Here is a 27,700-nt window from a genome sequence, read left to right as displayed (position 1 = left end):
ATCTTGATAAGTGACTTTACACGTGGGACATCAAAGGACTGGGGGTCCCATCCCTGTGCCTCACTTTCCTCATCCATAAAGTGTCAGTAGAAACAACTTTCTTTCCTACTTCCCAATAAAATGCTGCCCAGATGGCAAGCTTACATATTTTTTTATTGAGCCCAAAAGAAGCTTCTAGTATGGACCAAGTCTGGTGAAAGAGCAGCATATCACCGAAGAGAAAGGGGGCGTAGTTTTTTGGAACTGGGGAGCAGGGGAGATTCAAGAAACAGTGTAGTGGTATTAACTGCAATAGTGGTCAAAAGCTCCTACCAGTTAGATGTATCGGGAATTTGTTATCAGGTAACGTATCTGCCATTATTACAATGAGAAAGATGTAGAAAAAGGTAGACAGTGGGGTAGAAAGACATTATTCTTTATAAATAAAATGTTCACTTGTGTCAGTATTCACATTAGAAAAATAAACATTCCTTGAAGTAGACCTCCAGGTAAAATACATACAAATCTAGGACTGCGGTTCTGCCTCCATTTCATGAGAGGGCTCCGTCTCCATGGTTTCCAGAGGAACTCCTTCCGGGGGCCCCGGCTGCAGGGCAGGCCCCTCTGTGTCGGTCACTATGACAATGTCCCCCTCCCCAGACACTATGGAGCCTGGATGGGACAAGATACGCCCATCAGAAGTCTGGATAAATATCTGCTCCTGTCGCTGGGATGGCAACGTGGGACCCCCACTGGCATTTTCGAAAGCCATGGCTTCCCTGACGGCAGTGATGCCCTCCAGCTCCCTCCGGTCAGCATGTGTCTCGGTCCCGCAGGGCGACGGGTCCAAGTCCCCCGCGTGGCCTGTGAGGCCCCCTTCAGGACCCAGCAATCCACCCTGGCTGGGTTGAGGCCCCGGCTCAGACGTGGTGCCGTAGGCATAGCCAGCTGGCACGACGTCCACGGACCATGCTTTCTCCTGCGGCGGGGCCGCGGCCTCCAGAAGCAGGACCTCGCCGGGGCCGGACCGCGGGCTGCTCAGGTGGGAGCCGCGCACCTCGCGGAGGCTTCCCGCCTCTGCATTTCCAGGCCGGCCAGGCAGCAGGGCCATCGAGGTGCCGCAGAGAGCCCGGCTTCCCTGGCCGTCCCCAGCATCCTGTTCTGACGAGTGTTCCTGGGCCTTCTCCCCAGAGGACGCTGCCACCTGGTCTTGGGCCAGAGACCCTGGTTCTCCTAACTGAGTATAAACCCCCAGCCCACGGGCTTCTCGAAACAAGAGAGCAGGGTCTGCAGACCCACTCCCAGCGGCTGAGTCAGCAAATGCTTTCAGCTGCGGGCCTGCCTGTGCTGTGCTGCTGTCGAGCTCAGAAACCGGCATCGTGGGACTTTCTTCAGGTAGGTGAGACGCTCCCCCATTCACTCCAGGGGCAAAACCTAAACAGTTGGGAAAAACAGACAATCATTTGTGTACTGCTATGGCCGGTCACTGTACTCACTATGCAAAACAAGCTAGTCCAAAGTAATTTTCTTGCCCAAAAAATGAAAACATAAACCCTCCTTGTTACTTGGTAGCTTCCAAGAATGGATGAAATTAAAAGAGGAAACTCAGACTAGTTAGGGGAGAGGAGCTGTGTTCCAAGCAGGTGCCAGAGGGTTTTCATGGTTCTCAATGAATAAATCTGCCCTCCCCTCCGGAAGAATTAAGTAATAAGTTCTAGAAGGGAGAATGCCTCTTTAAATTAGAGACTTTAGGATCAGGCGAGGTATCAGGCGGCCCTGATGAGATTTTAGAAAGTTGTATAACCATTCTCAGCATGCCTGCCGTACATTCGAGCTGTCTCATTGATCAGTTCTGGCGAAATAAAGCCGGAACACGTCCCATTTTCGAACGTTAACTCTCAGCTGGCACTTAGAGCCAAGTCTCACGAAAGCCAAGCCGTGGACTTGGTGTGTCCTTGGGACCTGTCCCTGGTCTCAGGTCTGCCTAACTTCTTGGGACCCCCGCCAGGTACAACCGACTCAGTACCACGAGGCAGGTCTTCGTTTCAAGAAAGCACCCAAGAAAAGCCCAAAGACCCCAGGACTCATGGGGAATAAACATGGAACCACAGTACACTGGGAGGTTGGGGTAAAACTCTTGAGAAACCAGAGGGTTCTCTGAGATGTGGCCATAGGGGCACCCACCCAAGCAGCAGGCCTCTGAGCCCCAGGGTGCACCCCGCAAAGAGTGTTTTACCCGCACTGGCAGCTGGGGCACACGAGGCCAGCCTCTGCAGGCCTCCACCGTCGGCAGAATACTCTGTGGTGTCCTGGGGCACAGTTTCTCTTCTGGTCCTTTTCACCGAAGCCAGCCTGTCCTCTGCGGTCTAGGAAGAGAAGATGCAACCAGCTAAGACTAGGGAGAAACAGGCCACCTTGCACCTTTTCTTCCTGGAAAACAGTGTTGTGAGTTGAAGAGATCCAGCCCCAACAGTGCAATGTGGAGCAGACAGTAGCCGGGCGCCCCTCACGGCCACGCCCACCTCATTCTCCCTCTTCTGCGGGCCAGCGCCCTCCAGGTCCTCCGGGTGGTCCTCTCGGCTGCTGCGCTTGGGAGGAGTGCAGTCCGTGTGTATTTCTTTTTTCCTCAGGAATTCTTCTGTGATTCCTAAGGACTCGGCAACCTGAGCAGAAAGGGGCCCATAGAGACGCTCCACTCAAAACACAAGATTCGGAATCGTGTCAACACTTAAGAACAAAGGGCTGAGTTTAAATCTATGAAGTCCCTTTGTACAGCAAGGTACCACCTAAACAGTGGGAAAAATGAAGATAAATTGTCGTCACAAGCTTCATAATGTTAGTCTGACACCATGGTAACTTTCTTGCCCATTATTCCTCCTTTGCTGAATTCTCACTGGTATCTTCAGAAAGATAATCCTGCCTATTCTGGGACCAGATCTCCTTTACCAGTTGGTGGAAAGGATGTGGGTTTGAGAGCCAGAGCTGGACCCCAGCACCTCTGCTCAGAACCTGGGTGACCTTGGAAACCACCTACCTGCTAAGTCTCCTTATCTTATGAGGGAGACCACAGTTGCCCTGAAGGGACTTTGTAAAGATTAGATTAGACTCCCTATGCAAAACCTACGTAAAGCACTGGATGTTAAGGTAATAACCAACAGCTATCATCACTGATACCTGGACAGCATAAAGAGAACACCACAGAGCAGGCAAGGGGTGGGGAAGGAAGGAAGGGCAGCAGGTCAAGGTTAAGCTAGAGAACAGGGGTCGGCAAGCTTAGTGCCCAACAACCTGACAGTGTCCCCTGCCAACAAAGCCACTGTGTTCGCTCCAAAGAGGCTGCGTCACATCCCGAACTGCCCACAAAGGGTCCCGGTGAGCGTGCACAGCGTTCGTGCACGTCCTGTCTGCTCCGTAAGGATGGTACCCACACCGGCTTAACCGACAGTTTACAAACAGGTAGGTGACCACTGCCAACTGGGGCATCTATGGGAGGCCTAGCAAAGAATCCACTGCATTTTAAAAATGTACGATTTAAGAAAATAAAACACAAGAGTTTATTAGGTTATATTAAATATTGAATTTGTATAAAACTAATGATCATGGCCAAAAAAAAAAACAAAAAACAAAACCCAAAAAACCCATGTATTATATTACAGTGTAGATTAAGACTTCTTGCTACAGAAGCAACTAACTGCTCTGTACTGAGAAAACACTCACCTTTCCAATCACAGACAGGCAGCTCCGTCGTCAGTGCAATCACATGTCAGGGGCAGTCGAAGCCAACATGGCCTAAGCAGTCTTCATTGTTGTGTGAGTGATTTTTTAGTAAACCCGACACCACTTATTTGCCTTCTGACCTACGTGCTTACGTACCTGTATTCACTAGCTGGTTGTGTTTCTTAGATCCCGCATATAATTGATGCTATACCGCATTTGTCTTCCTCTGACTTACCTCCCTCAGCATAATGCCCTCCAAGCCCATCCGTGTTGTTCAACAGTCTGGCGAAACCAGACTATCACAGCCCCGGCACGTGAGAGCCGGAAAAGCCCGTGAGCTCAGTGCTGCCCTTTGGCAGAGGGGTGGAGGGTGCAGGGACTTGCCGGGAGTCAGTGAGCTGCTCAGTGGAGGCACAGACCTGAGTCTCCGTGCTGGACACAGTGAGAGGCCCCTGGTGACCTGACCACGGGCCACACTCTGCCCAGCAAAGGGTTTGATCCGAGACAAGTAAATCCTCATCAGCTCATGACATCTTTTGGTCAAGGACCCAATAGAGCTAAAGGCAATGACACTGAAATGAGAATTCTGTCGACACAACTGCAAAAAATAACTACTGGTCCCTGTGTAACTCAGCCCTTTGCAAACACCTACACACTGAAGAAAGACACAGTCTATTCACTGTGATCATCGGTGAGTGGGAGGATTATGGGTGTTTGCAATTTTCTTTTAGCTTATCTGCATTTCCGAGTTTTCTGAAAAAAGCATGTATCACTTTTACATGAAGAAAAAAAACCTGCACTTGACAGTAGAAAAAGCTAGAAGAAGCTGACTGGGAAGATGTCACTACTAAAATAAACATCCTCCTTTTTAATGGACAGCCTTCTTTTGGCTATAAGAGCGAGTCTCTCTTGTGAGCTTGTTACCTTACTGTTGTTTATTTCCAGAGAACAGGGACCAGAGCTATGGAGGTAATCTTGACACATTTTCTTAACCATTTTATGCAACTCTTCAAATTCCTTGTACACAGCTGGGAAGAAAGGTTTTGCTAGATGACCTTTTTCAACCTTAGTGAAGATAAAGATGACAAAAAAAATGTTTAAACCCGAGGCAATGAAATGGAAAATACAGAGAGAAATCTGAAAGAGGAAGGACTCAAGCTCCTCAGCCCTCAGCAGCCATGAACACAGGCACTGCCTTCGCTCCCCAGCGAGAGCCTATGTGCCCAGCACTGTGCTCGGCAGGGCACCAGAACGGGCCTGGGAGAAGCGGCCCAGGAAACAAACCAGCCCAGATGAGGGCCACAAGAGGATGGTGGCCAGGGGAGCGGTATGGGAAGGCAGAGAGGCCCTGAGGACGAAAATGGGCACAGTCCAGGGCCTGCAGGCCAGGGAGGGCCAGGCCTCTGCTCCGCGGGGCGCCTCGGGGAGCGTGGGTGCCGGTGGTGAGGCCGCATCTCAGAGCGGGCTTATCGGGGGCAGAGCTGCAGTGGAGGAGGCTGGCAGGTGGGTGGGAGCCAGGAGAAAGGTGACTGTCGCTCCTCCCACACAAAGTGAAAACAGTCACGGGTCCACGAGCGGCCTGCCTGAGAGCCGTGTGCTGGGCATCCAGGCAGGACCGGCAGGCTCACTTTAGCTCTGTCCTGGGGCAGGGAGAGGATTTCCAAGGGCCTGGCTCCTTCTAAGTAAATATGAAGGATGCCTTTCTAAATAACTTCAAATCATCCCCTCAATCACTTAGAAACACTAAGGAGACTCACCTTCATCAGAAGAAATTCAGACACGGTCACGACCTGAGCCAGCAGAGGCAGAGCCAACTCCACTAGATCCTCCCGGTCACACTGGTGGAGAAACTACCAGAAGAAAGCGTTTGACATCTTTGACAGTATGGAAAGAATTTCCCAGCAGCCAACGAGTTGTTGTAGCAAAGAACACAGAAGGCAGAAAGTTCCCTAAATTCTCAGTGATTACGCGCCTCTCAACTGTAAACGTTCTGCCTTGTTAAGCATCGCACTTGCTCACCCGCTGACAAAGCCCCGTGGTCAACGGTGGGTTCAGAGTCTGGCTCCCGCGCGACAGCACTGAACGAGTGGTGGGCGCCAGGCCCTGGAGAAGGACACAGCGGTGGGGAAATGTGCTTCCTGCTCTCCAGGGCTCACCCTCCGCCAGGAGACCACCACCAAAGCACATGTACAGGCAGGACAGACGAGGAGACTAGGACCCAAGGTGGGGGGGGGGAGAGGATGCAGGGAGGGCACCATCCTCAGTCCTCAGGATGGGGGAGGGGTGAGTGAAGGGGGAAAAGAGGAGTCATGGGTGCCTCTGGGCACCCAGCTGAGCACCCAGGCAGCCCCCTGATAATAGGGGGTGGGGCAGGAAGCCAGCCTGTGGGCTCCGGCAGGATGTGGAGGGCTCTACAGGACAGCAGGTGGGGGTGCCTGAAATCAGCTCTGAAGCTCGGGAGCGGTCTGGACAGAGTACAGGTGTGAGAGTCAGCAGATGGAAGGTGGTTTGAGAAACCAGGAGGATGAGTGAGATCACCCAGGGAGGCAAGAATGTCAGGGCGAAACCGACACTTCCTAGAAACAGTCATACAAGGCTCAGGGAGGTCACGGGCTCAGGGCTTAGGAAGGGCCATCAATTGGGAGCTGCAAACTGGCAGGGGTTCCAAGGAAGCCACAGATGGTCATAAAACAGTCAAAAAGCAAAAGGAAAACCTTTTCATTTGCAAGATAAAAATGTCTAATCGTGACTTTCAAGAGCCCTAGAGCAAAACGACCAGCTGGTTTCCAGCACTCAGGAGGCGTGAGAAGGTGGGCGTGTGGGGCATGGCCCCTCTGCGGTCTGGCCCACGTCCGGACGTCCAGGACGCGCATCACAGCAGCAGAGAGGGCACCTCCTAGTTCCCCGCTTCCCAGCCACGCGCACCTGGCCGTGCTGCCGCTGACTGCTCTGGCCGCCAGCTCTCCCCTTGCACAGCGTTCCCGCCCAGCCAGGACAGGGCCCGTTACTGGACGGACACCCAGTTCCTGTATAAATGAATGCCCGTTTCTGGGGAGACTCCCATCTGTAAGATCAAGAGCGGTGCTGTTCGGAGCAGTCCTCGACTCTCAGTATGAGAGGTGTGGCACTGCCAGTCAAGGTGACGTGTTAGGGTCACCTCACTGGTCTCAGATCCAAATTCTGGATCCGCCACCGACCTGCGGGGGGACCTGGTACAAGTTAACAGCCCCTGTGAGGTTCAGGTTTCTCACCTAAGTGGAGCTACTATGGTCAGGGACTCAGTGAAACGAGGCACAGCAGCTGCGCCGCTGCGGTGCCTGCGGGAAGCCCGTGGTCGGAGCTGGGAGGCGGGGCTGCTGCCAGCAAGCCACTCCTTCTGGGGCCAGTTGTCTCACTAACTATCTCGTGCTCTCTCTTGCTGTTTTTCACTTCTTTTCTTTAAGATACTCATCCAGCCATTAGCAGGCAAATAAATACATCCTAGTCAAAGACAATTCGGGTAAGTTTGGGTTTCCGCTTTTCTAAGCCAATCCAACTAAATTCGATAAACTTACTTTCAAGGGGGTGGAATGGAGATTCTAGAGTTCAAAACCTGAAACATGCTTTTATACCTTGAAACGTTTTACAAAAAGATAGAAAACCATTTCTGTTGTTTTCTAAACTGCTTCCATGAAAACACAGCTTATAATTATTCTAAAACTGAAAAAGGCAAGCCGCTCTATATTTAAGGCCCTCTGGTCATTTCAAACAGGTACACCTAGGAGTTATTTCAGATAATGCTGTCTTTGAATTTATTACACACTTCGTCTAATTACACATCAGGTGAACTGCTTAGTTGACCTAAACTGGGTATTTTACTTCTAAATTCAGAAACCTAATAGTGAACTGCCACGTACCATGCCAGAGACACAGGTTTCAAGAACAGGGTTCTAAGAGCGACGCACCTCCAGGAGCCTGGCTCTGCTCCTTGCCGGGCCCTGTGCACACGCTGCCCCAACGCCCACCTGCGGGCCAACCGCTCCACTCTGCTCCAGGACGGCTGCGCTGGGCTCTGGGAGGGCCACGGAGTAGCCGCTTCTTCTAGGTCCGGGGTGTCTCTCTGATCCCAAAAGGGCTGAAAAACTTCCATTTTTTGGTTCAGACACCAGCGCCTCTTCAACGTCTACAGACTGACCATTCTAGATAGGGTTGCACACCCAAACAAAAATAAAATAATCATGCTTTATACACCATGATGAAAACCTTAAAGCAGAAAAACGTCAAGTCAAAAGCAAGGAACTTGCTAAATTCTTCTTCTTTGCATAATTAAGACACATAAACTATAATCAATGCATCTTACAGGTAAACCACGTATCCCTTTAAGACACCAGAGGAATACTACCCTGCAGGTCAGGGCTGACAAACCCTAACCCTGGGGTGTTGCCCAAAATGAAACAAAAGACTTTTCTGATGTCACTACCATCTTAAAAATTGACCTGAATTTTGTTAATTCATAATTTACCCATGATTTTTAGATTTTTTAAATTATTTTTTATTGGATATATTTCAAATACCATAAAGTTCATCCTTTGGAAATATACAATTAGGTGGATTTTAGGATATTCACAAGGTTGTGTAACCATCACCACTATCTAATCCCAAAACAGTTTCATCATCCCCCAAAGAAACCCTACACATTATCACACATTCCTCCCTCCCCCCAGACCCAGCAGCCACTAATCTACTTTCTGTCTCCATGGATTTGCACAGCTTTGTGAAAAGAATCGGGATCTAACACTATCTAGCTATTTCCTCATTCTGTGCCAATTCCCTCCTCCTCTGAAAATAGGAATAATACACCTACATCTCCCAGGACTGGTGGAAGGTTAAATACAAGGAAAGGTAGCACAAAGTGTGTCCTCTTAAAGAATTTTCCCTCCAAATCTTCATTAAAATGGAGCCTCAGGAGGAACGCCAGGTCCGCCTGTGGCTAAGCACCACGTGGCCATCCACGGCCGACTCAGAAGAGGAGACGAGACATAGTTCTGGCTGGAGGGAGCCGCTCTGGGACCCCACGGCCTCAAAGCCGTCTGGAGCAAGGCTAGGTGCCTCAATTCCAGAAGTCAGATATCCAAAAGCTGCTTTTGCTGTGGTGTAAGATTTCATTACTGAAGGAAATGGAAGTGCCAGCCGACCTGTTCCTCCAGTTTGTCTGAGGCAGTCCTGGCTGTGCCTGCTGTCCCTTGGAATGATTAATAGTGCCCCTTTCATTCTCAGAATGTCCGGGTTTGGGTGACAAACTACATGGTCATGCCGGTCCTACTACAACTTAAGAAAAGTTAGAGGTCTCTCAAAAGTCGCGCTCTTGCCAGCTGTGAGATGCGTAGAAACTCCTAGCAGAGGCAGCCGGGCCTAGAGTGCAGGCTTTGAGGTCAAAAGACCTGGGTCTAACCCCAGCCTGGACAGAGTCCTAGGCGTGCCTCGACGGGGAGCCCGTCCTCCCCTCTGAGCCCCATGCGCCTCGTCTCCAGCAGGGACTCCTGCCCGTGCCTTTAGGGCTCTCACAGGATGAGGAAACGTGTGTGATGCTCCTGCCCAAAGCAGGCGAGCAATGAACGGTATTACTGTTATTACTGTTATTACTGAGGCTGCAAAGGTGAGGCAATGAATCCTGTGAGCCCTAACACAGGGCTGTCCCATGGTTCTACCACTAGGCCTCACTCGCTACAGATCTCCTGGGCCCAGGAGGTGTCTGTTCAGGCCCCAAGGAGCGGATGTGAAAGCGGAAGCAGCCGCCGGCCTCAGCCCTCCCGCAGGAACCCTGTCCGCTGCTGGGAATGAGGTCGCCACGAGCAGGCAAACATGCATTTTCAACAGCTTCCAGGTCCCTAAAGTCACAAACTCCCATCAAGTAGTCACATCAATTCCAACGCCGGGTTCTCTATTTAATGTCTGAAAACTACAAATAACGAACAACAGCTAACACAAGTCAAAGGAAAAGGAAGGAAGCTTAAGACAAAGAGGGATGAGGGCGACCACAGAGGCCTGCCACTTGTTAACGTGATCCACCTGCTGTTTTTTAAATAACTGACCTACTGTACATGGCACACAAATGCTCACCACACATGTTGGGTAAGTTAAAATTTCAGTAAATAAACGTTGACGTGGTGATGCAAACTCATGGTGACTCGTATCTGCTTTGTCCGATTGAGTTTCGGAAGGGGCAAAGCAAGGAGAGAACACGGCAAGCAGACGTCTTACTGCGGACGCCCCAGGCAGCAGCCCTGTGGACTGGCGCCCCCCACTTGGACCTTTCCCAGGCCCACAGTCATGTCAGCATGAGCCGAGAGTGGTTGCGATTAGTTTTACTGACCGGATCTACAGGACTGGTGCCTGCGTTCCCGTCAGTAAACCGTCGGCACTGGACGGAAGACACACTTCTCCTCGATTATCTGGCAGCAGTGCAGACAACGTAAAGTTAATTTAAGGATGATGGGCAGGGGACTTCCCTGGCGGTCCAGTGGTTAAGGCTCCATGCTGCCAATACAGGGGGCGTGGGTTCGATCCCTGGTCGGGGAACTAAGATCCCACATGCCGTGCGGCATGGCCAAAAAAAGATTAAAAAAAAAAAAAAAAAAAGGATGGGCAGGAATCCGGACGCTATCACCAGACAGAAACGTTACCTGCAGGCCACCCCGTGCTGAGCAGGCCCCTTCCTCACTTAGAAGCGCTGGCGTGGACAGCTCCCGGGATGCCAGGCTGGTGGTCCTGCCCTCCGTGGGGCCCAGGATCATGCTCCCATTGGCTTTCTTAGACAGCAACGTCTCAAGCTCCAGGTGGCCATGGCCTGGATTCAGCTTAAAGTGCCGGGCGAGCCCCCCCTTTCCTATATATGACTTTTCACAGGTCTGACACTTAAAAGTTTTGGGCCTCAGAGAGCAGCTCGATAAATCAAAGAGCGCCTGCCTTCCGCTGTGGTCTTCATCTTCCTCCACGCTCAGTTCTGAATAGTCGTCAGAGTCTGAGGGGTGCCCACCGGCCAAATCCTCTGTTTTTATGAATTTATAATCTTTAGCTTTATACTTGGGAGGTCGAGATATCCGTCCAGAACGTGTTTTCACTTTTAAAGATTTTTTTAGTTTCTTGGTGCATTTTGTTTGCGAGTTGGAAATAAATAAATTTGCTGGACTGGATGAAACAGATGTTCCTGCTGGTGGGTCAGAGGCTGACAGAGGGGACAACGTGGTGCCTTGTCCACTCAGGGCCTCAGAGGCCAAGACTCTCTTCACAGGGTCTGGTCGGAGGGCGAGCAGTGGCCTCTGGACGAACACCTGAACAGGAGGCTGAGGTGAGTGACTCAGGAAACGCGGCTGTGGCCCGGTGCTCAGGAGGGGCTGCGCCCCGAGCAGCTGCGAGCTGGTGACGCTGAGCCCCAGCGCGCTGCAGTGTCTCCCGAGCGGCTGGCTCGGCCTGGCTGTCTTGGGCTGGATGGTGGCCAGTGCAGGCATCGGCTTTTCCTGACCTTTCGTCCCTCCAGATGTAACCTTGACACAGATGGCTTCCAATTGCTTAAACACAGAAAGAGAAAAGAAGGACTATGCTTACCAACATTTCTACAATTTTACTCTCATCTTAAATCCACTGTTGAGATTTTTTTCTAACTTATACATCTTACATAGAAAAGAGTCTATATAATGTATCTGTAGTGTTTACAGTGGTGCTTCTCAACCCTTCTGCCCAGTCCACAGTAATCCATTTTACGTCACACCCCTCGTGCTTACAGAAACATTTGCATATACATAACAAAATAAAACGTTCACGCCCTTACCACTCCTGCAGAAAGGCCTCTGACAGCATCTACTCTACATCACTTTAAAAAAAAAATACCAGTCAAGATCCAGTAATGAGCTCATGAATATCCTTCTTTATAGTTTTACCATATGTGTGTTAACCTGGAGTTCTTAGTACTCTAAACTGGACTCAACTCAACATGTGGCCTCTTTTTCAAAAGTTTTCAGTGAAATTCCGGAAACCAAAAATGCCATAAAGAACTGTGTATTCAGGTCGCTACCACCTACCTTACAACATGCAACATTGCTACCCGGGGAAAGCCCTCTGCTGTGCCCCCAAGCCGCATGCCTTTTTCTTCACCCTGTCCTGAATCTGCTCTTTACCATTCGCATGCATTCTTTATATTACACTTGTAGATATCCCTAAAGATACGCAGTTCTGTTTTGATGTGTTTTTAAGCTATAGGTAAGTGAATATCATCTCCGGTATCTTGTTGGGGCTTTTTCCTCCCTATCTTGTTTGTGAAATTCATCCATATTGAGGTGTGCAGCTCTCAGGCGTTCATTTGCTCTGCAGCATGAGATCAATGTTCTCTTGTCAGAGGACAGGTGGTCACCAACCCTGCGCTCTCTGGTCTGCTCTGCGCTGTGATGTACGTGTGTGTATACACGTGTGAGTTCCTCCAGGGCACACACCTAGGAGCGGGGCTGCATTTCTTCACCAACTTTTTTTTTTGACATCTAATGAAGTTTTAAATGCATGTGCTTTTTTTTTTTTTTTTTTTGCGATACGCGGGCCTCTCACTGCTGTGGCCTCTCCCGTTGCAGAGCACAGGCTCCGGCCGCACAGGCTCAGCGGCCACGGCTCACGGGCCCAGCTGCTCCGCGGCATGTGGGATCCTCCAGGACCAGGGCACGAACCCGTGTCCCCTGCATCAGCAAGCGGACTCTCAACCACTGCGCCACCAGGGAAGCCCCACATGTGCTTTTTGATCCCCAGCAATCCTGCTTCTTGGATCCCAGAAGAAACACTGGCACAGGCACAAAGATGTATGTCTGGGAGGTTCAAGGCAGCACTGTCTGTAACAGCAAAACACCCACCAAAGGGAAGGAATGCTGCCAACAAGGTTCCACAAATACTGAGCAGTGACCGGATGCCCGACACAGCGCTTTACGGAGACTAAATGCTGTCATGGGCTCGGGGGAGGGGCAGCAAAACAAGGCTCCTGCCCTCACCAAGCAGAAACAATGAGCATCTTTCTCCAGGGAGAAAAGACAGACAAACCTCATCACCCAGAGCCGCCTTTCTCAACTGCAGCACAACTGACATTTCGGACCAGTAAGTGTGTCGTGGCAGGTGTGCTATGCACTGTTGAGCACCATCCCAGCCTCTACCCACCAGATGCCAGTAGCACTCCCCAAGCTGTGACAATCAAAAATGTCTCCAGACAGCGCCAAACGCCCCCCCGGGGCAAAATTGCCCCCAGTTGAGAGCCACCAATTTGGGGTCACCAACAGGCCCTCTTTGGACTCAACCCTCTACCAAGTAGAGGGTCAACAAAAATATCACACAGGACAGAATGGAAACCCTTGAAATCAAGCTGGGGTGTATCTGTCTGAGTGCATGTTATACACTTACTACAAACAGCAGAGACAAGTCAACATATTGGTTTTTGAGGAAGGGTACAGAGCTGGTCCTGGGCTACTGTGAATCCAATGACAACTAGATTTACTTGCACATCTTTTAAGAATCACATTTGTTTCACTTTACTACCAATCACTTCGAAAGTGTCTCTAAGCTCTTGGGGTATTACCAGATAATGCCATTAAAGACAGACAGAACCCCCCCACCCCCCAGGCCAAATCCTATTGTTTTAGAATTACCACAAGTGGCCAAGGTGGTCTAATTCTTTCATCTGCTTTCCAGACCAGTTTACCAAGTGGGTACTATACTTGATACTTTGTTATATGTCTATTTCATTCAACAGAGTTTTACTAAGTATCTCTGGGTGCCAATACACAAACAAAAGTTAAGTCCCAGCCTCACCCTTGCGGAGGGGGTGTTTCCCCTGCCCCACCTCAGTCACCTACAAACTTGCTGACTCAGGATATCCTGCCTCAAAATCTGTACTTTCAAAACGCCACTGATGATTCTGAAGGCAGAGTAGGTTTCCTAAGGAACACCGATAGGAAAGCAACACCAAGGTGCAACGGGTGCAGTAAGAGGGGCAGGAACAGTTCAGGCCTGGTAGGCTTCCCAGAAGCGGTGACCTCCGCGGGGGGCCTTGAAAGCTGAGTAGAATTTTTGCCAGATGGAACACATATTTTAGGTGTAAGGAAAAACGTGTGAACGCAGGGATGCATGAAAAAGGGCACGTCGTGTGGTAGGAAACTGGAAATGTTTCTGTGGGGCAGGAACGGGAAGGATGGGAGGGATAGGGGCTGACCTGTGGGAGTGTGTTCACTTGGTCTGTGCCTTCTAATCCACACCACCCCCGACAGAGAACCACAAGGCCTGGGATCTCCAAAGGCACACCCTGCCCCACCTCCAGCACTGCCTCTCCTCTCCTGTATTTTCAACTTGGACCCACCCTGCAGATCTAGTTCAAATGCCACCTCTTCTGACCCCCTCAGCCAGAAATAACCTTTCCCTTTCTCTCAATGCATTTAGTTCTTTATCGTACCTCTAGCTTTCTGGCCTTGATCAGAAGTTATCCTGAGTCATGTTTTACCTGCCTCATAACATCATAACCTCCCTAGGGGCAAGGTACACATGGGATTTGTCTTTGTGGCCTCCATGGCACAGCTTGGGGTGGGGGGGGGCGCGCGGGCAAAGAATATTAGCTGAACAGACTTTAAAATTACATCGTCGTGAATGCAGGTAGAATTTATAGCATTCCAACTAGATTAGCTACCGAACACGATCATGCTACCTAAGTTTGCTTTCATTTTCTGGAATACGTCATTTTTGGACTCTTTCCTAAGCTACCAAACCCAAAAAGCTGTAGCCACATTCAACAGGCCCTGGAGAGTAGCCACACCTAGGGGACCCCGGGCAAAAATCACTCAACCCCTCTGAGCTAGTTCTTCATCTGTAAAACGCTGATAAAAGCACTTCTGTGTGGCTGCTGAGAACCAAGCGGCTCAGCACAGTGCCAGGCACGGAGCAGAGGCCAGCAAGTGAGCCACTGGCACCCTTCTGACTCCACAGACCTGCTGTGCCGGGCTTATGTGAGAGGCATCTGTTTCAACAGCAGAGTACGAGCTGGAAAGCCAAAACCTCCCACAAATAAGGAAACTAAAGCCCAAAGAGGTCGCGTTACCCAAGGTCACACCTCTAAGAAGTATGGCATTTGAGCAGGATCATACTTGTCTTCCCAAACTTTAGTGAGACAACCTTTCCAGTCTTGATGACCAACTGGATATGACCCTAAACTGTCAAAATCACTCAGTCAAAAACAAAACCGGGGCTTCCCTGGTGGCGCAGTGGTTGAGAGTCCGCCTGCCGATGCAAGGGACACGGGTTCGTGCCCTGGTCCGGGAAGATCCCACATGCCGCGGAGCGGCTGGGCCCGTGAGCCATGGCCGCTAGGACTGCGCGTCCGGAGCCTGTATTCCTAACTGTAGAGGTCACAACAGTGAGAGGCCCGCGTACCGCAAAAAAAAAAAAAAAAAAAAAAACCGTTAAGTGAAACCCCGTGAAGATCGCTGATTCTATTCTCTACCTATTTATTCTAGTGGAAGAAAAATCTATGGCAATTTTGAAGTGAGAAGCATTGTCCTTTACAAGCCCAGTGCTGAAAGGGGATGCCTTTACACGTAATGGGAAGGACCTCAGGCTTCAGGTGCTACACCGGACCCTCTGGGCTCGGAAGACCATGTTCTAGATCCAGCTTCCCTAGCAGCCAAGAGCTGTGTGACGGGAAAATAGCGCCGCTGAGAAGGGATGTTGGCTAGTATACAGAGTGCTTTCACGTGTCTCATTCATTAAGCGAATGTCGGGCACGTGCTGGGCCATTTGTAACTGGGGTTACAAACACAGGCACTGCCACAAGCCCTGCACCAAGTTAGTGTAATGTACTTAATTCTGTCCCGAGTCTCGCCCGTGCCACTTGCAGCACCTTCCACATGGAAAATTCTCCTCTTAATGTCCTTCTAACCCATTCTGGTCTCCACTCCGGTGTCAGCCTAAGGACTGCTCACTCTCCAGCAGCCCCCGTGTCAGGCCCACAACATGCCTCACATCCTCCAGGGCTGTGGTCGACGCTGCGCCTCGGGCAGGGCCCGGAACACCGTGAGTGATCGAGGCGGAATGAACGGACGAAGGCCTGGGAGAGGAGCCAGGCGGCACGGGGGAGCCCTGAGCAGGGCTGGGTCCCAGGCAGGGGCCGCCATGGGCACAGGCTCCGAGAGCCCGGAGCGGGGGAGGAGTTGAAAACGCTGGGGCGGTGACAGGTGCGGGTGGCCTGCGGTCCCCATGGAGCTGGGTGTGGGGACGCCCTGAATTGTAACGCGGGCGGACACCGGTCTCTCGGGCTGGGCAGCTCTAAGGCCTAAGGGGGGAAGCGCGGGGGCGGGCTCCGGCCTGCCCGCCGCGAGACCTCGTCCCACTCCGGGCCTCAGTTTCCCCGGAGGTCCCTCCCGGCGCCTCACCTGCGGCGGTAGCAGGCGCCGCGGGCGCGGGGGCTCGGCCCCGGGGCCCCGCTGCAGGGCGGCCTGCTGGGCCGCGTCCCGCAGCCGCCGCGCCGCGTCCTGCAGCACGAAGGGCGGCGGCGGCGGCTTCGCGGGTGGCTGCGCCTTCGTCACCTGCTCCAGGACCCGCCGCAGCTGCTCGGGGCCCAGCGGGGCCACGCGCGCGGCGCTGCCTCTCTGGCCTGCGGGAGCCCGGCGGCCGCCGCCGCCGCCGCCATCCTCACTGCCGTCCTCAGCCTCAGGCTCCGCGTCCGCCATAACGGCCGACGCGGGGACTCGAACCCCGGTCACTGAGCGCCGACCGCTCAAATGTGCGTCACCTGGGAAAGGGGGGCAGCTACGAGTGCCCCGCAGGCCAAGACACCTCGGAAGGCGAATGCACCTGACCGAGCAGATCGGTAGGCGGGGCCTGAGCCGGCCCGGCTCTGCCACCGCTTCACCAACAACAGGACCCGGCCGAATTTTCTTATGGCTTGTCGTAGACGTATCTATCGTTCACATATCACCTCCTCCAGGAGCTGTCCGGGAACTCTCAGGCAAAGGTCCTCGAGGTTCCAGAGCCCCGGCCCTAACATCACCCTGGCCAAATGTTCTCAACGTCACGTGAAGACCCTGCCTGGACGTAGACTCCTAGGCCCCACCTCCAGACCTTCCGATTTAATATACCCGAGAGGTGGTTCAAAGTGTGAATTTTTTTTATAAATTTATTTTATTTTATTTATTTATTTTTGACTGCGTTGGGTATTCTTTGCTGCACGCAGGCTTTCTCTAGTTGTGGTGTGTGGGGGGGCTATTCTTCGTTGCCGTGCGCGGTCTTCTCATTGCGGTGGCTTCTCTTGTTGCAGAGCACGAGCTCTAGGCGCACGGACTTCAGTAGTTGTGGTTCGCGGCCTCAGTAGTTGTGGCGCACGGGCTTAGTTGCTCCGCGGCATGTGGGATCTTCCCGGACCAGAGCTGGAACCCGTGTCCCCTGCCTTGGCAGGAGGATTCTTAACCACTGCGCCACCAGGGAAGTCCCTCAAAGTGTGCATTTTTAACAAGTGTGCTCCCCAACCCCGAAATTGTTTCCATGCCGGCCCCCTCCTCCTACCCACTCACCCAGGCGGGGCGCACCTCGAGGGTGTAGTTTTACTCATTCAGTGTCCAGCGGTGCACGCTCAGGCAATGAATGATGGACGAATATGAATGAATGAACAAACGAGCGAATGAACAGCCCCACCCCTCTTCACAGCTCAGTCCGCAGCTCTACCGCCCCCACTTCTTCGGCCCATCCTTTCCCAATCTCCCCTCCTTTTACTCTCCTGATTCCGCGTGTCTTGTAGCCGCTAGTGCGTGCACCTGTCTCAAGGGGGCAGTAGAGCCATTGGTCAACAAACACTAAGAGCTTGTTGGGTGAGTCATCATCGCTGCCCTCTGTATAGAGTCTAGGCTGGAAGAAGGAAGACAAAACCAGCATTTGCTGTATGATATGATGAATGCCATGATGCTCATGGTGGGGGCAGCTGGGGGCCAGGCTGGTGTCTGAGAAGTTTCCAGTGAACTTGCTGATCATTTTTCTCTCCACAGGACCACCATCGCATCGTCATCATAGTCAATCTTGCGTTCGCTATGCTCCCTGCAGTGTCTATCATTAGTGGCCTCACTAAGGATTGGCCAGAGGGGAGATTAGATTTGTGGAATTTGTTTCAATTTCTTTCTTTCTTTTTTTTTTCCCCCTCAATATTTATGTATTTGGCTGCGCCGGGTCTTAGTTGCGGCACTCAGGATCTAGGATCTTTATTGCAGCGTGCAGGATCTTCCTTGAGGCATGCGGGATCTTTAAGTTGCAGCAAGTGGGATCTATTTCCCCTACCAGGGATCGAACCGGGGGCCCCCTGCATTTGGAGCGCAGAGTCTTAGCCCCTGGACCACCAGGGAAGTCCCTGTTTCAATTTCTTATTCCTTCTGTTTTCTTTCTTTCTGTCTGTCTTTCTCTTTTCTTTTCTTCCTTCCTTCCTTTCTTTCTTTCTTCTTTTTTTTTTAAACTTTTGAAAGAAAGATCTTGTCATCCTTCCATCCTCAGATGTCAGAAAGATCCTCTCTGATCCCTAAGCCAAGTGCCCCTCATCTAGAACACAGTATCCCATTTATCTTTCTGAGCCTGGAAGGGAGGAAAAACTTTTCCTCTATCCTCTCAGGTTCAGTCTCTGGGGGAGTGTGAATTAAACTGACAAAAGACAGATTAACAAGAAAAAAGACCATTTTTAATAATGTATTTTTATTCATGTACCTACAGGAATTCACAGAAAAATGTGACTCCAAGAGGCAGTTAGAATGTGGGGCTTATACAGTATTATCTTAACAGGGGAGGGGATGGGTGGAGAGGGCACTTACCGGACAACAAACAACTTAGGAAAGAGAAATAGGCTCTTACCTAGAGTAGATGGGAGATAAGATAGTTTTATGACAATGCCTGTTTAGGTGATGCCAGCCTCTCCTCTCCAGTGATAAAAGTCAGTCTTGCCTGCTTGTTTCCTGGGGTTTTATGACAATTGAATTCCTCTGAGTCCTTTTGGAAGGCTCTGCTTTAGGCAGATGAGGCTTTCCAGGAACTCAAATGGCTTCTGCTCAAAATAATTTTTATGCCACAGAGGTGTATTCTGGACCCCTTCAAGCCCTTGTTTAGGAAAGTATGGGCTCTGAGGGCAGCAACCTCGGCTGGCTCCTCCTCTGCAAGGTCCCCGCATCTAACAGGGTGCCTGTAACACACATCCAAGGTGTGAAATGCAACCAGTGTACAGGTGTCTATTCTAGAGGTCAGCAGCCCTAGGTTCTCCTTCTAACTGTTCATAATAACAACGGTCCCATAGCTGGCATTTAGTGGGCACTTTTAGTACACACTGAGCACTTGCCAACGGCTTTAAGCCTGTGGTCTGTGGCTTTAAGCCTTGAGCCGTTACAGATTTAAGTCAGAACTTAAGACCTATTTGAGAAAAGAATGAATGATTGCCCCCATGGCCCCATGACAAGCTGAGAACAGCGCCCTCAGGGTCCAGTGGTTAGGACTCGGTGCTCTCACTGCTGGGCGGGGTTCAATCCCTCGTCTGAGAACTAAGATCGAGCAAGCTGCAGGGCTTGGGAAAAAGAAAAAAAAGAATGAATGATCTAGTAGATGTTCTCACTGGAGATTTTTCAAGCATGGTTGTGAAATGGAGCAGGACTGTATGGTCTTTCCCCGCCATGTCCTCCACCTGCCTTTTGTCTGTAGAAAAACTTTAGCCAAAGAATGAGAGTAACCAGAGAAGTGAGAAAATACAGAAGAAAGGAAAACAGTCAAACAGGACAAAACAATAATAATTTAGTCAGAAAGCAAAGTCAAGGAGATTTAGTTCCTCCTCAAGGGCTATACATAGTATTCTGAGCCGTATCCTGGGAGCTGTCTTGTAGGTACTGAAATCCCCACCAGGTGGAAGAAAGTAACTCCATGATGACCAGACCGTAGCCATGACATAAGCTGCCACAACTCCGAGAATCGGCCTCAAAGAAATGGGAACAAACCGACCCTGGAACTGAAGATTAACTGTACTGAAAACAATCAAGATGATGCTATCAGAGCACCGCACAACAAATTTCAAGATGACTGTCAGAGCTGACTGTGCTGTTTCTGCATGTAGCCCCCTCCCTCTGTCTATAAAAGCTCTTGCCCACTGGCTGTCAGTGGTGGGGAGTTGGCCTTTGGACAGGACTCCAGCCTCACTCCCCGCCACACCCCTCCCCTCACCGTCGGCATCTGAAATAAAGCAAACTTTCCTCTCCACCAACCTTGCCTCTTTATTGGCTTTTGAGCAGCGAGCAGCCAGACCCCACTTTCGGTTACAGCTGGACCCTCATATAATATTGCATTCACCCTTAAAAGCTAGACTTTGTTAAACTAAAAATGCCTGACTTGGACTATGAGTGAGAAATTCATCCAGCTGCCCCTCTGGCTACACACTGCAGAACCGGGAAGAAGAAACGTGAAGTCTTAGAGCTCTCTGAAAAACAAAAAAGCAGCAAGAGGTTTCCAGATGCTTCTGTTACCCAAAAACTGGGTTCGCCTCTTGGTGGGTGTGGAGCCAAAAGACAACCAAGCCAAAAATTGAGAGAAGGAAGGATGTATTACTTGCAGAGAGTATGGAGAACACCAGGGAGCTCTCTCAAAGCGGTGTCAATCCAAACAGCAAAGTTGTGGAAGGGGCTTGGGTGGTATATGTATATTCATGAAGGGTCTTGGGTGGTATATGCATATTCATGAAGGGGCTTGAGCAGAGGAGAATTCTGCCTAGAATTGGGGCAGAGTTGTTGATTGAAATCACGAGGGTCAGAAAAGGTCAACATCATGAATCTTTAGGTTCCAGTAGATCTGGTGAAGAAAGTTTAAATTCTGCAAAACAGCTCAAGAAAGTGCTTCCGGCTAATCTTTACCACTGAAACAGAACTGGGAATCTTTACAACTGATTTATTATCTTTGGTATTGTTACTTCTCTAGCCCAATAACAGTTTGTTCTTTCGTTCCCTTAAGATCGTTGTTACTGAGACCTGTTCAAGGGCAAGCATTGTGGCCAGGCTTAGATCACAAAATGACTTAGGCCTGAAAGGGCTTCTCTCATGTCAAGAAAGCCATGCCCAGTTCTCTTCCTCACGCCTGCTGCCCAATCTGCTTACACTTCCACAACCAGAAGGGCCTCACTAAAAACATGGCAGTCATTGGCTGGTCACTGTCTCCATGTGGGTTGGAATTTGTGTCTCTCATTTACTGCTCCCTGCCTAGACTAGGTGCTGGACATGCAGAAGGCTCTCCATTAACATGTGTGGAATGGTGCTCTCTTTGGCAGCACATATACTAAAATAGGAAGGATACAGAGAAGATTAGCATGGCCCTCGCGCAAGCATGACACTCAAATTCTTGAAGCGTTCCATATTCAAAAAACAAAAAACAAAACAACAGTAAAAAAAAAAAAAAAAAAAAAGATGTGTGGAATGAATGAATTCCAACCCTGGATTTTCAATTTTAAGAACTCCAGAAAACTGAGGTTTCCCCGCGAGGGCCCTCAGAAGCTCTGCATTAGGTAGCAACCGGCGGTGGCAACTGAGAGCATCCTAAAAAAAGACCCAAAGTGGGCTGCAGGCTTGCAACGCGCGGGGACTTCGGGTAACCAGTCAAAGCCCGAGCCCGCGCGGGATCCTGCCCTCCCTCCCTCCCTACCCGGCAGCCTGCCCCAACTTCCGGGCCGAGTCCAGAATGATTCCGCGACTCCCTCCTGTTTGCACGCGGCTCATAGCACTCAAAAGGCATACTTTTCAAAGCCAGTTACAGTTGTAAAACAAACCCATAACATGGCGGAGGGAAAACGAAACCGACACCTGTGGCCCGTACGGGGATCGAACCCGCGACCTTGGCGTTATTAGCACCACGCTCTAACCAACTGAGCTAACCGGCCACTGAGCGCACCAGCGCCGCCGGCATACCTATGAGATTTCTCCGCCTGCTCCAGGCCGTGAGCTGGCCAAGCGCCTCTAGGCGGAGTCAGCCGTGCTGACTCCCAGCCGGCTCCCGCGAAGGGCTGTTGTCATCCCCATTGGCCAGATGAAACAACTGAGACCCGGGGCCTTTAAGGAGAAGGGAAGTGACTTCTTACAGCGAATCGGAGGCTTTCGCAGGGGAAATGCAAGCTGATCTTAAAACTTAACTCGGGAGCAGGATTTTCCAATACTGCAACTCAGTGCAATTTTTATTCATCTCTGAGAATCCTTGCAGCATGGAAACTTCGTGTATCAAGAGCATTTGGCGAGGCTAAATACAGCTTGGAAAATGCAGAAAACCAGAGAAAGGACAAAAGAACCACCGAATTCCCCACCGCCCCGAAACAACGGCTACTGGAGACTTGGCATCCTTCTGGCCAATCTTTTTTCACTGTACGGTGCATTAAAAAAATTATATATATATATATATGATTCAATTCAACCTTGTTCAAAAGAATATGATTTTTTTTTTTTGCGGTACGCGGGCCTCCCACTGTTGTGGCCTCTCCCGTTGCGGAGCACAGGCTCCGGACGCGCAGGCTCAGCGGCCATGGCTCACGGGCCCAGCCGCTCCGCGGCATGTGGGATCTTCGCGGAACGGGGAACGAACCCGTGCGCCCTTCATCGGCAGGCGGACTCTCAACCACTGCACCACCAGGGAAACCCTGAGAATATAATTTTTATGTTGCTTTTTGTACTTAATATTCTATTACAAGCATATCGTTCAGTAATTGAAAATGTCATTTTAAATGGTTCCTCAGTGTTTCTTCAACTAGGTAAGGCATAGTTCTTCCTTCCCCCTCCTTCTGGAATGTCTGGAAATTCTTGTCATTTTGTCCTCTCTTGCTATACAGCACATGAATAAATCATAAAATAGGGGCAGAATGGGCAATATGACAGCCACTGCAAAGGGATAGGGTCTGTACGCAAAAAGAAAGGAGAAAAAATGCTGGAAAGACAAAACTCAAAGATGTCCATTCCCCCACTTGTATGTCCCAGGGATCTCTTGGCCTCTGAGAGGCCCTAGCCGCCTGTGCTGCCGGGGCAGATGCTCCAGGAGTACAGGAGAGAAACACCAGCTTTTCACACTGTCCACGGCTCTGGTCTGATTACTCCAAAAAACTGTAACCATCTCCCATGGCAGATGTCTCATCAAGGTTCCCTGTTGCGAGCAGCAGAAGCCGACTCTAGCTAATCTTAACAGAAGAGATTTAACTGAAAAGATGTGAAGTAGCTCATCCCACCACCAGGAAGGCTGGAGAACCAAGTGCAGACAAAGAGCCACTCGGTCAAAATATACTCATTCACCCTGGCAATGCCCTAACCCCAGGGAATCAGCTGTGAGCAGAACAGGCCGAATCCTGTCCTCACGGAGCTCAGTTTAGCAAAGACAGGTGTTAGAGTGAGTGGAGAGGTTTAGGTGCTGTGCTGTAAGTAAACTGTGCTGGTGGTGGAGGGTCCTGGAGACTGGGACACTTGACTGGGACAGATAAATGTAGGCCAAGGTGGTAGAGTGAGCTGCCCGTGACGGAAGCCATCCTGTCCATTTTGCTTATAGCTGAATGCCCAGAGCCTAGCACTCTGTCTGCAATAATATGTGTTTAATAAATAGGAATCAGATTGTTACCGAACCAAACTTGGGTCCCCTCGCCCGTTCACTGTAAAGCCCATCTACTGACCCCCAGTTGTGGTGAAGGAAAGTGCAGCATTTATTGTAGGGCACCGAGCAAGGAATTCAGGAGTGCGAGTGCTCAAAATACCCCAACTCCCCGATGGGTTTCAGCAAAGCCTTTTTAAAGGCCAGGTGAGGGAGAGGCGTCCCAGGGTACGTGATCAGCTTGTGCACAATTCTCTGGTTGGTGGATGGTGGTAACAGGATGGTGTCACAGGGCTTAACATTATCCATCCTTAGGCACCAGTAGGTCTGGGGGCTTCATGCTCATGGTCATCAAGTAATTAATTTCTTCCATTTGGTGGTGGTTTTTAGCATCTGTAAAACAACTCAGGAAATGTGCATCGGATACTATTATCTAGGTACTTCTGAGAGGAGCTGGAGCAGAAGATATGGGGGAGGGGTCTGTTCCGGGAAGGCCCCATAGGGTTGTGCTCAGTTACAAAATGGATGAAATAGCTAATTCCAAAATTACCTTACACTTTAAAGCAAGGTCAGATAGGGACTTCCCCTGGTGGTCCAGTGGTTAAGACTTCACCCTCCAGTGCAGTGGGTGCAGGTTCAGGGAGCTAAGAACCCACATGCCTTGGGGCCAAAAAGCAAAACATAAAACAAAAGCAATAGTGTAACAAATTCAATAAAGACTTTTAAAATGGTCCACATCAAAAACGACAACAAAAAAGCAAGTCAGATAAAGTTATCGTATTCTGTTCACACCTTCCCCTTCTGGCCCAGCCCCGATAGGGTTGCCAGATTTAGCAACTAATTTAGCATAGTAAGTATGTCCCATGCAATATTTGGGACATACTTGTTAGTTGTTGATCAGGAATTCAACTTCAACTGGGCATCCTGTACCGTATCTGTCCATCCCGCAGCCACGGTAACAGCCGTTTGAAAGTCCCCACCTAACCAGCTCCTTTCCCCCACTCCCTCTGCCACCATCACCCTCCTTCCTGGTGTTCCAGCCGCGTGTCCTGAGTAGGCGGGGCGCTCCTGGCCAAGTCTATATTCCAAGGCCAAGACCCGAGGTTGGGGAGACACAGTGACTGAATACAGACGGCAGGGGGCACCCTAGATCTACGTAGTCAGCTCCGCACCTGGGCGCCCGGGCTCCTCGGAGCCCAGTGCTGACGGAGGACTGGGCCTTAACCCACCGCTGTTCTCCAAAAGTCTCTGAACTTGTCCGGCTATTCTCACTCCATCTTACAGGACTTCCAAGACAAACAAGCCCTAATTTTCATTCTTTGAGTTAGGAAAACGCAAACATACATGATCAGAATTAAACGGTATTGAGTATCATTACTCGGGTTTTTAAATGTCCGGGGTGGGGGACTTTGGCTCATGCCGCTACCTTGGATTTTAAATAGTCATTTGCTTTAAATTCAACTTATAAAACTTGTCATTCTGCTTATAAGTTGGATCCTTTGGTATGAAAATAAAGGCACACTGTAGTCGTTTCCTAGAGCTAACCATAGTAAAATACCACGAACTGGGTGACTTAAACAACAGAATTATTCTCTCACGGTTTTGGAGGCCAGAAGTCCAAGATCAAGGTGTCCTTGGGGTTGGTTCCCTCTGAAGGTTCTGAGGAAGCATCTGGTCCATGCCCCTTCCCCAGCTTCTGGTGGTTTGCTGGCAATCTTTGATGTCCCTCCGCTTGTAGAAGTATCAGTCTGATCTCTGCCTCCATTCATGGATCCCAACTTCCTACAACAGTGCCAGGCACGTAGGACGTGTTCAATAAGTATTTGTTGAATGAATGTTAAATTCATTGTGCTGAGCATCCCACGGGACTTTTCAAGTTGGAAACATGTCCTTTCATCCTGGCAACATTTCTGATGAAGAATGTTCCTGAAGGAGATTTGACCATCTCCTTCACTTCATATGCTCTCTTTTCTTTTTCTGGAACACCATTCTTCAGAGGTCAGACCTTCTGGGTTGATTCTCTAATTTTCTTCTCTCTTTTGTCTGTCTCCTGGACAATTTCCTTGAATTTTTTTTCAACCTTCTTCTTACATTTTTATTTTGACTCGGGGCCCTGGTATACACAGACAAGGAGAAAGCAAAACACTTTCATTATTGAAGCTCACTTCCTGCCAGTTGATTCTGGAAAAAAAGGAAAGAAAGGGGGGGAAGAGAAATGAAATGCTTCATTGTACAATATGTACTATGTCAAAGCTGTTATACAATACAAAACAAAAATAGACAAAAAATAGAAGGGTTTTTCAGATGTTGCTTCTAATTTGCTACAACAAATCAGTTGGTTCCGGGGACTTTAAAAAATGCACTTCTGGGACTTCCCTGGTGGCACAGTGGTTAGGAACCCACCTGCCAATGCAGGGGACACCAGTTCAATCCCTGGTTTGGGAAGATCCCACACCCTGTGGAGCAACTAAGCCCGTGCACCACAACTACTGAACCAGCATGCTGCAACTACTGAATCCCGCACGCCTAGAGCCCATGCTCCGCAATAAGAGAAGCCACCACAATGAGAAGCCCGTGCACCACAACGAAGAGTAGCCCCTGCTCACCTCAACTAGAGAAAGCCCGCGTGCAGCAATGGCCAACGCAACCAAAAAAAAAAAAAGGATAAATAAAATAAATTAATTTTTAAAAATGTACTTCCTTAGAGTATGTACAGTCATTGCAAAGCTTTTACAAAGGTCTCTTTTAGACACAAGAGACAGCTATAGAGACACAGGGAGCTGGAAGCCGCAGACTCGGGTCAGAGCCCCGGGTGGCCACCAGCAAGTGGGTGATCTTGGCAAAGCCCTTCCCCTCTCTGGGTCCCCAACAACAGGCCACATGGCTTCTGCACCCTGTCAGTCTGCCTGTTTCATTCTTCCCTATCAATGATTAAAGTTTGTCCTAGATGCTCAATTATCAGTGAAAATCCCCTTGCCCCTGTCATAGAGGAATGACAGAGCACGTGACAGCTGATGATGTTTCTTGATTAGTCAACAACATCTATTGAACATTTGCTCTGTGCCAGGCCTGTGTTAGACGTGCTGTCGAATCTGGCCTCTGTACACCGATACCAAATTAAACCTCGTAGACAGAGTTTTGGGTGAAGTAGAAAAGAATAACTTTATTGCTTTGCCAGGCAAAGGGAGCCACAGTAGGCTAATGCCCTCAAAACTGTGTGTCCCAACCTGGAGAGGGGAGTTTTCTAGTAACGGTTCACAGAGGGCGTGATCAGCTAGTGGACAATCTTCTGATTGGTTGGTGGTGAGGTAAGTGGGTGTCGGCATCATCAACCTTCTGGTTCCAACTGGTCTGGGGTCTCCGTGCTTGCGGGCAGCAGACATTTAACTTCTCCCGGCTGGTGGGGGTTTCAGTATCTGCAAAACGGCTCAAGATATTGTTATGTGTGTCCCTTGAGGGGGAACCAGGACTCCGCCCCAAGGCTGCACTATTGTTTCTTTTTTTTAATTTATTTTTTATTGAAGTATAGTTGAATTACAATGTTGTGTTAATTACTGCTGTACAGCAAAGTGACTCAGTTATACACATATACACATTATTTTTCATATTCTTTTCCATTATGGCTTATCACAGGATATTGAATATAGTTCCCTGTGCTGTACAGTAGGACCTTGTTTATCCATCCTATATGTACCGGTTTGCACCTGCTAGTCCCAAACTCCCAGACCACCCCGCACCATCTGCCCCTTGGCTTGACTGTTCCTCCCTTTTCTCCGAGTCCCCTCCCTTCCTGATTAGCAACTGTTTGAACCTCCCCTTTGTAATTCAGGGAAGGTCGTGGAGGCTGAGTGAAGCGTATTTCCTGCAAACAAGAAATGGGGTACACAGAAAGACTTTTGTGCCCTGGAGCCCCACAGGGTCCTAGTCAGTTTCAGACTATGGGCAAAAATCAAACAGTATTGTATAGTGCACCACGGACATGGTATTTAATCTTCACCACCACTGTGTGGAGACTGTATTTTCATCCTCATTGTACATGGAATGAAGAAACAGTGGTCCTGTCACTTGGCTGGGGTTACCCAGTGCGATCCTCACTCCCCCAGCACTTTAAGAACTTTTCTTTTCTTTGGCTCCACCCTGCAGCATGCAGAACGTCCCTGCCCAGGGATAGAACCTGCGCCCCAGCAGTGGAAGGGCTGAGCCTTAACCATTGTACCACCAGGAAAGTCCACATTTTAAGAACTTTTCTATTCTCCTTCTAGGAAAACTTTTCTTGCATTAAAAAAAAAATCTATTGTTCCATGTGCCTTTTGGTAAGAAAAGTGCGTAGACGTCTCTCTAGCCTGACATTGGGCCTCTTTTGCATCCACACTAGACCACAATCTCATTCATAGTGTTTGGTTGA

The 27,700-nt window shown here is 49.9% G+C and overlaps 1 protein-coding gene and 2 non-coding genes across 7 annotated transcripts; 1 reads left to right on the top strand and 2 right to left on the bottom strand.

The window, feature by feature from the left end:
* Positions 1 to 134: 134 nt before the first annotated feature.
* Positions 135 to 16,508, bottom strand: ZNF839 (zinc finger protein 839). 5 transcript variants are annotated; one of them, XM_030883322.2, is made up of 8 exons: positions 16,119 to 16,508; positions 10,359 to 11,243; positions 7,701 to 7,874; positions 5,454 to 5,546; positions 4,621 to 4,761; positions 2,502 to 2,642; positions 2,216 to 2,345; positions 135 to 1,413 (listed from the first exon to the last, which is right to left on the bottom strand). In XM_030883322.2, exons 1-8 carry the CDS (start codon positions 16,413 to 16,415, stop codon positions 506 to 508), a joined length of 2,769 nt encoding a protein of 922 aa, XP_030739182.1. In that variant the 5' UTR covers positions 16,416 to 16,508; the 3' UTR covers positions 135 to 505. The 5 variants fall into 5 exon arrangements, with proteins under 5 accessions (XP_030739182.1, XP_030739181.1, XP_030739183.1 ...); XM_030883321.2 differs by having other exon boundaries at positions 7,641 to 7,874; positions 16,119 to 16,507; XM_030883323.2 differs by lacking the exon at positions 4,621 to 4,761 and having other exon boundaries at positions 7,641 to 7,874; positions 16,119 to 16,506.
* Positions 16,509 to 20,994: 4,486 nt separating this feature from the next.
* LOC115867407 (U6 spliceosomal RNA) lies at positions 20,995 to 21,101 on the top strand. The gene has a single exon (XR_004045116.1). It is a non-coding gene; the product is annotated as a U6 spliceosomal RNA (small nuclear RNA).
* A 441-nt stretch (positions 21,102 to 21,542) lies between these two features.
* On the bottom strand, positions 21,543 to 21,616 carry TRNAI-AAU (transfer RNA isoleucine (anticodon AAU)). Its single transcript has one exon. It is a non-coding gene; the product is annotated as a tRNA-Ile (tRNA).
* Positions 21,617 to 27,700: the final 6,084 nt, after the last annotated feature.

The sequence above is a fragment of the Globicephala melas genome, chromosome 2 (genome assembly GCF_963455315.2).
Source record: "Globicephala melas chromosome 2, mGloMel1.2, whole genome shotgun sequence".
Taxonomy (NCBI): Eukaryota; Metazoa; Chordata; class Mammalia; order Artiodactyla; family Delphinidae; genus Globicephala; species Globicephala melas.
This window is presented reverse-complemented; position numbering and strand designations above follow the sequence as displayed.

What these genes read in the sequence shown, in the direction of transcription:
- ZNF839 (XM_030883321.2), bottom strand. Translation starts at nt 16,415, where the DNA reads ATGGCGGACGCGGAGCCTGAGGCTGAGGACGGCAGTGAGGATGGCGGC. An exon ending in GCAGAGCCAGGCTCCTGGAG is followed by an intron (nt 5,547 to 7,640) that starts GTGCGTCGCTCT and finishes TTCTTCTGGTAG; the next exon opens with TTTCTCCACCAGTGTGACCG. An exon ending in CGCAGAAGAGGGAGAATGAG is followed by an intron (nt 2,346 to 2,501) that starts GTGGGCGTGGCC and finishes TTCTCTTCCTAG; the next exon opens with ACCGCAGAGGACAGGCTGGC.